This window comes from Felis catus, chromosome B2 (assembly GCF_018350175.1).
Source record: "Felis catus isolate Fca126 chromosome B2, F.catus_Fca126_mat1.0, whole genome shotgun sequence".
Taxonomy (NCBI): Eukaryota; Metazoa; Chordata; class Mammalia; order Carnivora; family Felidae; genus Felis; species Felis catus.
The window spans coordinates 1,321,336-1,333,920 of NC_058372.1; the positions used below are offsets into that span (position 1 = coordinate 1,321,336).

Below are 12,585 nucleotides of genomic sequence, written 5' to 3' on the forward strand. Positions count from 1 at the left end.
CCACTTTGCTTTTAACTCTCCCTGTAACACAAGGGGATAGTTATTGTCATCCTTGTTCTACATTCAGTTTCAGAATGGTCAGGTTACTTGTCTAAAGACATCACCTCTATTCTGTAGTGAGGGAAAGTAAGTCACTGGTGCCAGATCCTGTTTATTGTTTCCCCCACAAGTGACTGTGACCCATCTTCTGTGAGTGGATGGTGGATGCAGTTCTCGTAACGCTTCCAACCTTTTCTGCCACTTCCCTGCTGTAGGTGAAATAAGGTGAAGATGGCGGCACAATGAATAACAGCCATCCTAAAGAGTTTGTTCTACTAGGCTTTGCAGATCGTCCTTGGCTGGAGCTTCCTCTATTTGCTATTCTTCTTATAACATACCCCATGGCCATGGTAGGAAACACGGCCATCATTCTGGTGTCCAGGTTAGATGCCCGTCTGCACAGCCCCATGTATTTCTTCCTCACCAACCTCTCCTTCCTGGACATGTGCTACACCACAAGCATCGTCCCTCAGATGCTGTTTAACCTGGGAAGCACCAAGAAGACGATCAGCTATGTGGGGTGTGCAGCTCAGCTTTATTTCTTCCACATAATGGGGGCCACAGAATGTCTGCTTCTGGCTCTTATGTCTTTTGATCGCTACCTGGCTATCTGCAAGCCTCTACACTACACCCTCATCATGAACCCACGCATCTGTATCCTGCTGGCATCCACTGTGTGGTTGACTGGAATCACGTATGCTGTCTCAGAGGCCACTGCTACCTTGCAGTTACCACTGTGTGGACTCAATAAATTGGACCACTTGCTGTGTGAGATTCCTGTTCTGATAAAGGCTGCCTGTGGAGAAAAGGCTGCTAATGAGCTCACACTCTCTGTGGTGTGTATTTTTATGTTAGCTGTCCCGCTAGGCTTAATTCTTGCTTCCTATGCTTGCATTGGACATGCTGTATTTAAAATTAAGTCTTCTGAGGGAAGGAAAAAGGCCTTTGGGACATGTTCTTCCCATCTCATTGTAGTTTTCTTGTTTTATGGTCCAGGCATTAGCATGTACCTTCAGCCCCCCTCCTCCATCTCAAGAGACCAGCCCAAATTCATGGCACTCTTCTATGGAGTAGTGACCCCTGCGCTGAACCCTTTTATCTACACCTTGAGGAATAAGGATGTGAAGGGGGCATTAGGCAACCTAGTCAGGGGCATTTTTGCATCCAAGTGACAGCTGAAATTATTTAACAGTTACAGAGGTTTATAGGGTTTTCTCTAGTAACTCATTCTTGTCTCCTATTTCCCCAAATCTCATGTGAGATCTTCTTGCAGAACACGTCATGTTTCTGATAACTCAATATAACGATGTTAGGCAACAATGATACTTGGCTATTTGCACCATTAAGTGCATGGTTTGTGAAAATGCATTAAAAATAGTTCCACTCTGGTTGGTACATACCAAAATACTGACTGTATTAAGTAATAAAATATGTAATAATATAAACAAAAATATAAACTCATTCGTTCAAACGAATGATCATAAAATTCCATGGCAACCACTCATCAGTGGACTTTCTGTTACAGCATCACCTGAGACGCAGTTCATTGTTCTCTGCCACATTAGACCATGTCTCAGTTGGCAGCATGGCTACACTGTGCATTCCACGTGGGGCACCTGATCCTTTAGTACAACCACGAGTCTCCTAAGTGTATCAACCTCCATTATGAAGACACGATTGTTCTTGAAAAATACACTGTGACTCTTGTTTAACAAACAGGTGTGCAGTGTTGCATTTTTTAATTAAGAAATTTATCGTTAAATCTTAAAATAAATAAAATAAGGACAAATCATACAGATGAATTTCTTAATGTTCCTTTTAAAGGTCATAAGTGTGTGTCTTCTGAGTCAGTGAGAGAACAAAGAAGTTCTATTAATAATGAACTCCATCCTGTAACCATTTTGTGGATCTGTTCTATTGCTTTCTTTTTAATTTTTATATCATTTATTTACAATCTAATCTTTTATTGATAAGTCCCTGCAAGACCAATTAAAAGTAAAAGTGAAAGGATGCACATAAATAAAATCATGAATGAGAGAGGAAAGATCACAACCAATACAACAGATATACAGATTATTAAAAGAGAATATTATGAGCAAGTATATGTCAATAAATGGGGCATCCTGGAAGAAATGGATAAACTCCAGAAACATATAAACTACCAAAACTGAAACAGGAAGAAATAGAAAATTTGAACAGACCCATAACCAGTAATGAAATCAAATCAGTAATAAAAAATACCCTAACAAACAACAGTTCAGGGCAGGATGGCTTCCCAGGGGAATTCTACCAGACAGTTAAATAAGAAATCATACATATTCTTCTGAAATTGATCCAAAAGATATAAATGGAAGGAAAACTCATTCTATGAGGCCAGCATGACATTGATTCTCAAACCAGACAAAGACCCCACTAAAAATGAGAATTACTGGCCAATATCCCTGATGAACATGGATGCAAATTTCTCAACAAGATACCAACAAATCAAATCCAACTGTATATTAAAAGAATTATTCACCACATTCAAGAGGATTTATTCATGATGTTGATCCTCAACATCACTCATCATCAGGGAAATGTGTACCAAAACCAAAATGAGACATCACCACACACCTGTTGGGATGGTTATCATCAAGGACACAAGAGATAATAACTGCTGGTGACATGTGGAGAAAAGGGAGCCCTTGTGTGCTCTGGATGGGAATGTAAATTGGTTCATATACTATGGAAAACATAGAGTTAGGAGGTTCCTCAAAAAATTAAAAATAAAAATACTATTTTATCCAGAAATATCACTTCTGATTACATATCCTAAAGGACATGAAAACAGGATCTCAAAGGGGTATCTGCATTTTCATGTTTTTTGTGGCATTATTCACAATATCCAAGATATCAAAACAACCTAAGTGTCTGTCAACAGATGAATGGTTAAAAATGTGATGTATATATTTATATGTATACACACATATATGTGTGTGCATATGTATATATGTGTATATCAATATATATTCAATACAGACAATAAATATATGGCAGATGAAAGAAAGAAGGAAAGAAAAAAGGAAAAAAGAAAGAAAAAGGAAAAAAGAAAAGAAAAGAAAAGAAAAGAAAAGAAAAGAAAAGAAAAGAAAAGAAAAGAAAAGAAAAGAAACAAAGAAAGAAAGAAAGAATCTATGAAAAAGAAAGAAATTGTGTCATTTGCAACAACATGGATACACCTCGAGGGGATTATTCTAAGTGAAATGTCAGGCATAGAAAGACAAATACTTATATGCTTAATCTTGAAACTCAAATTCATAAGAGTAGAATGCTGGTTTTCAGGGGCTAAGGGGTGGGAGAACTGGGAAGATGCTGTTTAAGGTTTTAAACTTGCAACTACTAGATATGGAAGTCCTAGACAGCCTAGAAATTATCTAATTCACAGCATAGAAACTTTAGTCAACAATACTATATGATAAACTTCAAAACTTCCAAGAGACTAGATATTAATTGTTCTCACCACAAAAAAGAAATTATAATTATGTGACATTATAAAGATGCTAGCTAACATTATAATGGTAATCATATGGTCATGTATAAATACATCAAATGAAAAAAATGTACATCTTATACTTCCACAACTTAGCTGTCAATAATAACTCAATAAAAAATAAAAACAATTGGGGCGCCTGGGTGGCGCAGTCGGTTAAGCGTCCGACTTCAGCCAGGTCACGATCTCGCGGTCCGTGAGTTCGAGCCCCGCGTCCGGCTCTGGGCTGATGGCTCAGAGCCTGGAGCCTGTTTCCGATTCTGTGTCTCCCTCTCTCTCTGCCCCTCCCCCGTTCATGCTCTGTCTCTCTCTGTCCCAAAAATAAATAAACGTTGAAAAAAAACTTTTTTTTAAAAATAAAATAAAATAAAAACAATAAATTAAAAAATAAAATAAAATCAGTGAATGTTGTGGAGTGGCCAGGTGCTTTGCTTTTCTATTTGAGACACATATCCAAAAAAGTCATTAAGTTCTTAAATAATTGACAGTATACAAAGTACTTCCTAAACATCTCATTTGAAATAGATTTTATACAGCTGTAGGAGAAAACTGAGATGCATTCCTTTATTTTATTTTATTTATCTTTTAAATTTTACATCCAAATTAGTTAGCATAGAGTGAAACAATGATTTCAGGAGCAAACTCCTTAATGCCCCTTACCCATTTAGCCCATCCCCCTTCCCACAACCCATCCAGTAACCCTCAGTTTGTTCTCCATATTTATGAGTCTCTTCCATTTTGTCCCCCTCCCTGTTTTTATATTTTTTTTGTTTCCCTTCCCTTATGTTCATCTGATTTGTCTCTTAAAGTCCTCATATAAATTAAGTCATATGATTTTTGTCTTTCTCTGACTAATTTCGCTTAGCCTAATACCCTCCAGTTCCATGCACATAGTTGCAAATGGCAAGATTTCATTCTTTTTGATTGCTGAATAATACTCCATTGTATATATACACCACATTTTCTTTGTCCATTCATCCATCGAGGGACATTTGAGCTCTTTCCATACTTTGGCTATTGTTGATAGTGCTGCTATAAACATGGGGGTGCATGTGTCCCTTTGAAACAGCACACCTATATCCCATGGATAAATGCCTAGTAGTGCAATTGCTGGGTCGTAGGGTAGTTCAATTTTTAGTTTTTTGAGGAACCTCCATACTGTTTTCCAGAGTGGCTGCACAAGCTTGCATTGCTACCAACAATGCAAAAGAGATTCTCTTTCTCCGCATGCTCGCTTCAGGCATCTGTTGCTGCCTGAGTTGTTAATGTTAGCCCTTCTGACAGGTGTGAGGTGGCATCTCCTTGTGGTTTTGATTTGTATTTCCCTGATGATGAGTGATGTTGAGCGTTTTTTTATGTGTCAGTTGGTCATCTGGATGTCTTCCTTGGAGAAGCGTCTATTCATGTTTTTGCCCATTTCTTCATTGGATTCTTTGTTCTTTGGGTATTGAGTTTGATAAGGTCTTTATAGATTTTGGATACTAACCCTTTCTCTGATATGTCATTTGCAAATATCTTTTCCCATTCTGTCGGTTGCCTCTTAGTTTTGCTGATTGTTTCCTTTGCTGTGCAGGAGCTTTTTATTTTGATGAGGTCCCAGTAGTTCATTTTTGCTTTGGTTTCCCTTGCTCTGGAGACATGTTCAGTAAGAATTTGCTGCGGGCAAGATCAAAGAGGTTTTTGCCTGCTTTCTCCTCGAGGATTTTGATGGCTTCCTGTCTTACGTTGAGATCTTTCATCTATTTTGAGTTTATTTTTGTGTATGAGATGCATTCCTTTTAAGATATTTGATAAAGGGTTGTCATATGTCCTAATGTCAGAGACACTCCTTTGAACATATTAGATGGATATCTAACTTCTTAACATGTAGTTACTACTGAACTATTATTATTATAATATCTGGTAAACAGATCTAAAAACTGAACATGCTAATGACAGTTTTTGGGAAATTCTTTGCCCAACTTACATTTTGATTCCATGACTTAGATTAAGTCGACTGTTCAGTTATTAAAAATAGTACTTTATAAACTATTATTTTTGTATGATCCTACTCCAAAATGGCCATACCTGTATAAAATACATACCTTCTATCCTACCCCTTTGGTTTTGCATTAACAATGAATATCAAATATAAATTATTGTATATTATTTTCTATTCTCCTAATGGCTATTATTTTATATGACCTCCTTAAATGATCAGATTATGTTTTTATACTATTAACCTGAAAGTTAAAATAGAGAATTCATCTTTTTTAACACATGATATGATTTCACTCATATGTGGAATTAAGAAACAAAACATATGAACACATGGGAAGGGGGTGGAGAGGAGAGGAGAGAGGAAAACAAACCATGACAGACTCTTAAATACAGAGATTCAACTGAGGGTTGATGGAGGGAGGTGGGATGGGGGAAAGGGCTAGGTGGGTGATGGGTATCAGGAGGGCACCTGTTGGGATGAGCACTGGGTGTTGTATGAAATTGATGAATCCCTGAATTCTACTCCTGAAACCAACATTCTACCGCATGTTAACTAACTAGAATTTAAATAAAATTTTGAAAAGAAAAAAAACATGTTTTTCAGCTTGAGATGTAAATATGTAATTAACAAAATTGTATATATTTAAAGTGTGCAATGGGATGATTTGACATATGTGTACATCGTTTACTTACCTTGTGTGTGTGAGTGTGTGTGTTGGGGGGTGCCTGTGGTGAGAATGCTTAAGGTTTACTGTCTTGGCAAATTTCAAGCATGCAACATGTTATTAGCTCTAGCCACCTCGCAGTACATTTGATACCAAGAGGTTATTCGTTGTATAGCTGAACTCTTGTAAGCTTTGACCAGCATCTCCCCGTTCCTGCCATCCAGCCCTAGGCCCTGATAACCACCATACTACTGTCTGTTTATACAAATTCTACTGTGATTTTTAGATTCCACATATGAGTGGCATCATACAGTATTTGTTTTTCTCTGTTTAATAATACTTAGCATAATGTCCTCTAGGCTTTTCCATGTTGTCACAAATGACAGAATTTCTTTCTTTTTGTACCTGAATATTCCATTTCATATAATGTATGTAATGTATACACATATATTTACATATGTAATATATGTGATTATATATAAGTTGTATATGTAATTTAAGTATAGTTATTTATAATTTTTGTGTATATAATATATAAATATACACATATAAAATATATATGGTTATATATATTATATATATATTGCATCTTTCTATCCATTCATGTATTGATAGACACATGTTATTTCCATGTTTTACCTACAATGAACAAAGCTGCCATGAACATAGGAGTGCTGATTATCTCCTCAAGATACTGATTTACTTTCTTTGGATATTTGCCCTGAATTGGATCATATAGAGGTGCTATTTTTAATTAGCTGAGGAACCTCCATATCTTATTTTTCTTTCATTTCTGATATTATTCACTTCAGTCCTGTCTTTGCCTTCTCCAGCTTCTAGAGGCCACCTACACACCTCAGTTGTTGGCTCTTTCCACCATTTAAAGCCAGCAGTGTAATAAATATGTCCTCTCATCTCTGACCTCCTGACTCCCTCTTATAAGGAACCTTGTGATTAGATTCGCCCACCTAGGCAATGCAGGATAATCTTCCCATCTGAAGATCTTTCATTTATTTGCATCTGTAAAAGTACTTACTTTTGCCATGTAAGTAATATATAATCAAATATCCTAGAGATTAGGATGTGGACACCTTGTCAAAAGAGAATAAGGAGACATTATTCAGCCTATCACACCACCAAATATATATACACTGAATGATGAAACTCTGAAAACCAACTTTGGCGACCACTGTGGTAACAATTTTTTCTGGGTGGAATTAATAAGGGATGGTTGATTATAAAACTGGTAGGTAAAATTAGGTGAAAATAGAATTCTACCTAATTTTAATGTATCTCCTCACAAGACATTTATAAATTACCAAAAGAAACATAATAACCTTGTAACAGACAGCCCAAGTGTCTATCAATACATGAATGGATAAAAAAGAGGTAGTGTACTATATGCTAACTAATTTGGATGTAAATTTTAAGAAAAAAAATTAAAATTTAAAAAAAATGAAAAGAAAAAAGAAAAAAGGTAGTGTGTGTGTGTGTATGTATATATATATATATATATATATATATATATATATATATATATATACACATATATATATATATACAGTCATGTATGACTATATGTATACACACACTATATAATGGAATATTCCATGTACATATAACATATATATACATTATACATATGCTATAAATAATGAAATATTATTTAGCCATCAAACACAATGAAATCTTGTCATTTGCAATGACATACATGGAGCTAGATAGTGTTATGCTAAACGAAATAAGATAGTCAGAGAAAGACAAATAACATATGATTTCACTCGTACATGGAATTTAAGAAACAAAGCCAAATGAGCAAAGGAAAAAAGAGAGAGAGAGAAAGAGGGAAACAACCCCCACAAAAAAAACCCCAAAAAATAAAATACAGCCTCCTAACAATAGAGAACAAACAGATGGTTACCAGAGGGGAGATGGGCAGGGGGATGGGTTAAATAAGTGATGGGGATAAGGAGGGCACTTGTTGTGATGACCATTGGGTGTTGTATGGAAGTTTTGACTCATTGTATTGTACACCTGAAACTAATATTACACTGTATATTAACCTACTGGAATTTAAATAAAAACTTTAAAATAAATCCTGGCAGGCACCAATATCAGTAATATCACAATATCACTTCTATGGTATTCATGCCAATAAATGAATAAATTGAATGTAATCATGCATAAATAAAACTTAAACTGAAAGATAATTATACTAAATGGTCTATATTCTTCAAAAATGTTAGGCCCATTAAAGACAAAGAAAGACTAAAAAATGTTTCCAGATTATAGCACAATAAGAGATGTAGTACCTAAATCCAACTTGTAATCCTGGGTTAGATCTTTTCTTCAGGAAATACTCCCATGAGCACTTAGGGGTAAGTATGTGTATTATTCTCCATATGATGCAGAGAAATATTTAAAGTGCATATTAACATTACATTACTATAGACAGAAAATTATAACGCACCCAGGGTAAATTGTTAACATTTGTGGAATCCAGTGAAGGTCTACGGTAAGTGTACATGCTATCTTTTATGTAAGTTGTTCTACGGTAAGTGTACATATATCTTTTATGTAAGTTGTTCTTGTTGTGGTTGTAAAATTATAATAAGAACAGGATGAATGTGAATTTGGAATTTGTATTACTTTTGAAATCACTTGATGTTGTCATGACATAACCATATTTGTCAAACATACAGCAGACATGACCCCGAAGCCAACAGAAGAACTGAGAATGAATGCACCTGCTATAAGCCAGAGCTAGTTTCTGTGATGACCTGGATGGCATGCCTGTGCCAGTAATCCTGTACTGCTGAGGCACAACAGAGACAAATTAGGCGTGTGTACAGGGTGTATTCTTCACAGGAGCAAGTATAAGATGAAGCAGGAAAAGACTGGGAGACACCTGTCTGGCTGAGGGGGAGAGATTTCCTGGGACCAAACAGCAGCTGGCACGTCAGTGGATTTGGCCACCAATGGCAGCCGGTAGAAGGCCAGATCCATCGCTGGTTCTTCAGGAAGGTTACCTGTGGCCCAAATCCATGTGTGCTGGGTAAATGCCAATTTTCCAAAAGTTACTTTGAAGTTTAGAGTTGGCAATAGGACGATCCCAGGGCTTCTAGCCTATCTTGGATGGTGGTGACCCTAAAAGGCACCTCCTGGGCTAAAAACCTATTGTCATTATTCTTCACTTGTCAGATGCAAGTTAAGCTTAGTCAAGTCATATATTTTCTTCCCTGTAGTTTCTTCATGTACAGAGAGAAAAAGCTTATACCTACCACCCTCACCCTGCCTGTGATCCAACTGCATTAGGCTCATGTAAGTGGTTTGAAAGGTACAAAACAAAATGTCTATGCTAATTGTTGGCATAATTTTGGTAACTGATCTTTGTTTTAGATTATAAATTAAATACAGTATCACATTAATGTGGCTAGGAATCAACATCACATATAGCATTCTGAAAACAAGCCAACACATGTAGAAGAATATATGTTCTAAAGCAGAACAAGAAAAAAGGAGAATGGGAAATTTAAACTTTTTTTTAAGTTAGATAGTGAGAGGGGTGGCCCACTCAGTTAAGTGTGTAACTTCGGCTCAGGTCATGAACTTGCTGTTCACGAGTTCCAGCCCTATGTTGCGCTCTGAGATAACAGCATAAAACCTGGAAACTGCTTCGGATTCTGTGTCTCCCTCTCTCTCTGCCCTTCCCCTGCTCATTCTCTCTCTCTCACTCCCTCTCTCTCACTCTCTCTCCCTCAAAAATAAACATTAAAAAAATGTTTTTAAGTTAGACAGTGAGAGAATACAGTACTACATGAGGCATCCTAAATAGTAAGATTTCCATAATGCAAGATGATTTGAAGAAACAAGCTATGTTTCTTGTTCACTCTATATGGTCCCAGTTACTCACTAAAAGTTCATTTGTATGAATGATTCTTGGTTCTTCATTTCTTGGACAGTAGGTAAGGACAACTGAATATACACTGTATTGTTCTTTATACCTAGTTGGTCATAAAGGAAGTATCACAGATATACAAAGGCGAAGAGAAAGTCGACATAATCGGTGTAGTTTCAGCCACACAGGAAATGGAGGGAAAGTTTGGGGATGTATTTTTCATCTTAATAATTTAGGAAATAGGGTTTGAATCATCACATCTAAACTAAAGGCCTCAAAAACTACAAATAAGATTTGGTTTACCATACAAAACTCAGATTTCAATATTTTACTTTACAGTGAATTGCCCTTCATCTGCTCTAGCTGAATAATACAGCTGCCAGTTTAGTGTTATGTACACAGCACACTAATTTCATAAGAAGATGGTTGGCAACAATATAGGTAACAAAACTACTACATTTATAAAAAATACATTTCTTTGTATGGAAAATATGTAAGTTGATTTTCATTATGTACTTTCTAATCTCAAACATTCAAATTAGATCAAGCTTAAAAAGAAAACAAACATTTTCCATAAGCTTTTTTTTCCAAAATGATTGAATGATTTTATATTCCATAAACAATGTGTGATAGCTCCAATTACTTCATAGTTTTGCAATATTTGGAGTTGTTATATTATCTATATGTTTATAGATATGTTACTCAGTGTTCCATAATCTTTTCTCACAAAATTTTTCTACTATATTTTCAGATAATTCTTTCAAATACCCATTGGATTCATGCAGTCATTTCCAGAGCCTAGAAGTCTGTCTGCCTCAGATATTTCTTATTGCTCCTCAGGCTAACCATGTGCCCCAAGCACCTCTCCTGATGATCCCTGGCCTATAATGACCCTTACCTTACAGGCTATATCCCACAGCTCTTTAAGTGATTTCCACCTCCTATACACTTCCCACTGCCTCGAGAAAGAAACACAGTATGCTTATGTTGACTTCATTACTTCAGAGACTTTCTTGCTATAATTCATAAAACTTATTTTCTTACTGTTGCTATAGGGTATTAAAGAATACAGACCAATATTCTTCTCTATATTAATTCAAAAAAGAATAACAGTACTGTAGAAAATATTTAAGGTATTTCAGTATGTCTTTAGTTAAACCAAAAATAGAAACAAATTTTATGGCAAATGCTGCCTTTGAAGCAAGAAATTAAAAGACAATAGTCCAGGTTAGAAAAAAAAAAGTATATCACTTTTATATAGGAATTTCATTTCTTAATTTTCAGTTAAGAATGAGATACCTTTGTTTTATTTATTGTGTCACTGAAAAATATGTTTGATCTTGGTTTTACTTGGCTGTTTTTTCCATGAGAGAGTGATTGGTATTTAGCCAGACTGTTTAATTCATATCTGTGAGTCAGAGCTCTGTGGTCCTGAGAGACACACACTCCACTGGTGCTGACAGAGTGAGTAAACGGGAGAGTAGATGATAGATGGATGCAGACTAGTCCTTGTTGAGGAGGCACCTTGCTGTTCTATGAGGGTCATGAATGCAGTGGTCTCTACCATCCCACTAGTCTCCTTACTGCCCCTCTTACATCTTTGTTTCTGAGAGTGTAGATTAGAGGGTTGAGGCTAGGTGTGACAACAGTATAAAAGAGGGCAATGAACTTGCCATGATCCTGAGAACTTCCTGATGGTGGCTGCAGATATATGCACATGATTGGAATGAAAAAGAGGGACACAACCATAAGATGGGATCCACACGTTCCAAAGACTCTCTGAAGTCCGGTTGATGACTGCATCCTCAGCACAGCCCGAGCAATGGCACCATATGAGCTGAGGATCAGGATGAGTGGTATCAGAACAAAAATGGAGCTTGTGGCCAGAAGGGTCAGCTCATTAGCATGGGTATCAACACACGATAATCGCAGCAGTGTTGGAACTTCACAGAAGAAATGGTCCACTTGGCGATGTCCACAGAGGGGGACCCAGAAGGTAAAGGAGGAATGAAGTGCTGAGTTGGTAAAGCCACTGACCCAGGAAGCCACAGCCAACAGGTGGCAGAAACGAGGGTTCATGATCACAGTGTAATGCAGGGGTCTACAGACAGCTGCATAACGGTCATAGGACATGACCACCAGGAGGACACACTCTGTGGTTCCCAGTGCAAGGGCAAAGTAAAGTTGAGTCATGCAACCGGCATAAGAGATGGTCTTTTCTGGGCCCCAGAGATTGACCAGCAACTGAGGGATGGAGCTGGTGGTGTAGCAGAGATCCAGAAAAGAGAGGTTTGAGAGGAAGAAGTACATGGGAGTGTGGAGATGGGCGTCCAGGTATGACAAGACAATGATAAAGAGGTTGCCTATCAATGTTGTCAGGTAGAACATCAAGATAAGCACAAAGAGAATTACTTCCAGATGAGGCCAATGTGAAAAACCCAGTAGAATAAGGTAGCCTTCATAACTTTCATTTC

At 36.8% G+C, this 12,585-nt stretch overlaps 2 protein-coding genes across 2 annotated transcripts in view; one reads left to right on the forward strand and one right to left on the reverse strand.

Annotated features, from left to right (window-relative positions):
• Window positions 1-259: 259 nt before the first annotated feature.
• LOC101097892 (olfactory receptor 2B11-like) lies at window positions 260-1,211 on the forward strand. Its single transcript, XM_003985621.4, has one exon. It carries the CDS (start codon window positions 282-284, stop codon window positions 1,209-1,211), a length of 930 nt encoding a protein of 309 aa, XP_003985670.2. The 5' UTR covers window positions 260-281.
• A 7,001-nt stretch (window positions 1,212-8,212) lies between these two features.
• The window catches only part of LOC101086059 (olfactory receptor 2J3), a 47,490-nt gene continuing 43,117 nt past the window's right edge, over window positions 8,213-12,585 (reverse strand). The window contains 1 exon segment of the mRNA XM_045057032.1: window positions 8,213-12,584. Within this exon segment, the coding sequence (XP_044912967.1) occupies window positions 11,672-12,584 (913 nt within the window). The 3' untranslated portion in view covers window positions 8,213-11,671.

Coding starts and splice junctions, on each gene's coding strand:
- LOC101097892 (XM_003985621.4), top strand. CDS start 282: ATGAATAACAGCCATCCTAAAGAGTTTGTTCTACTAGGCTTTGCAGAT.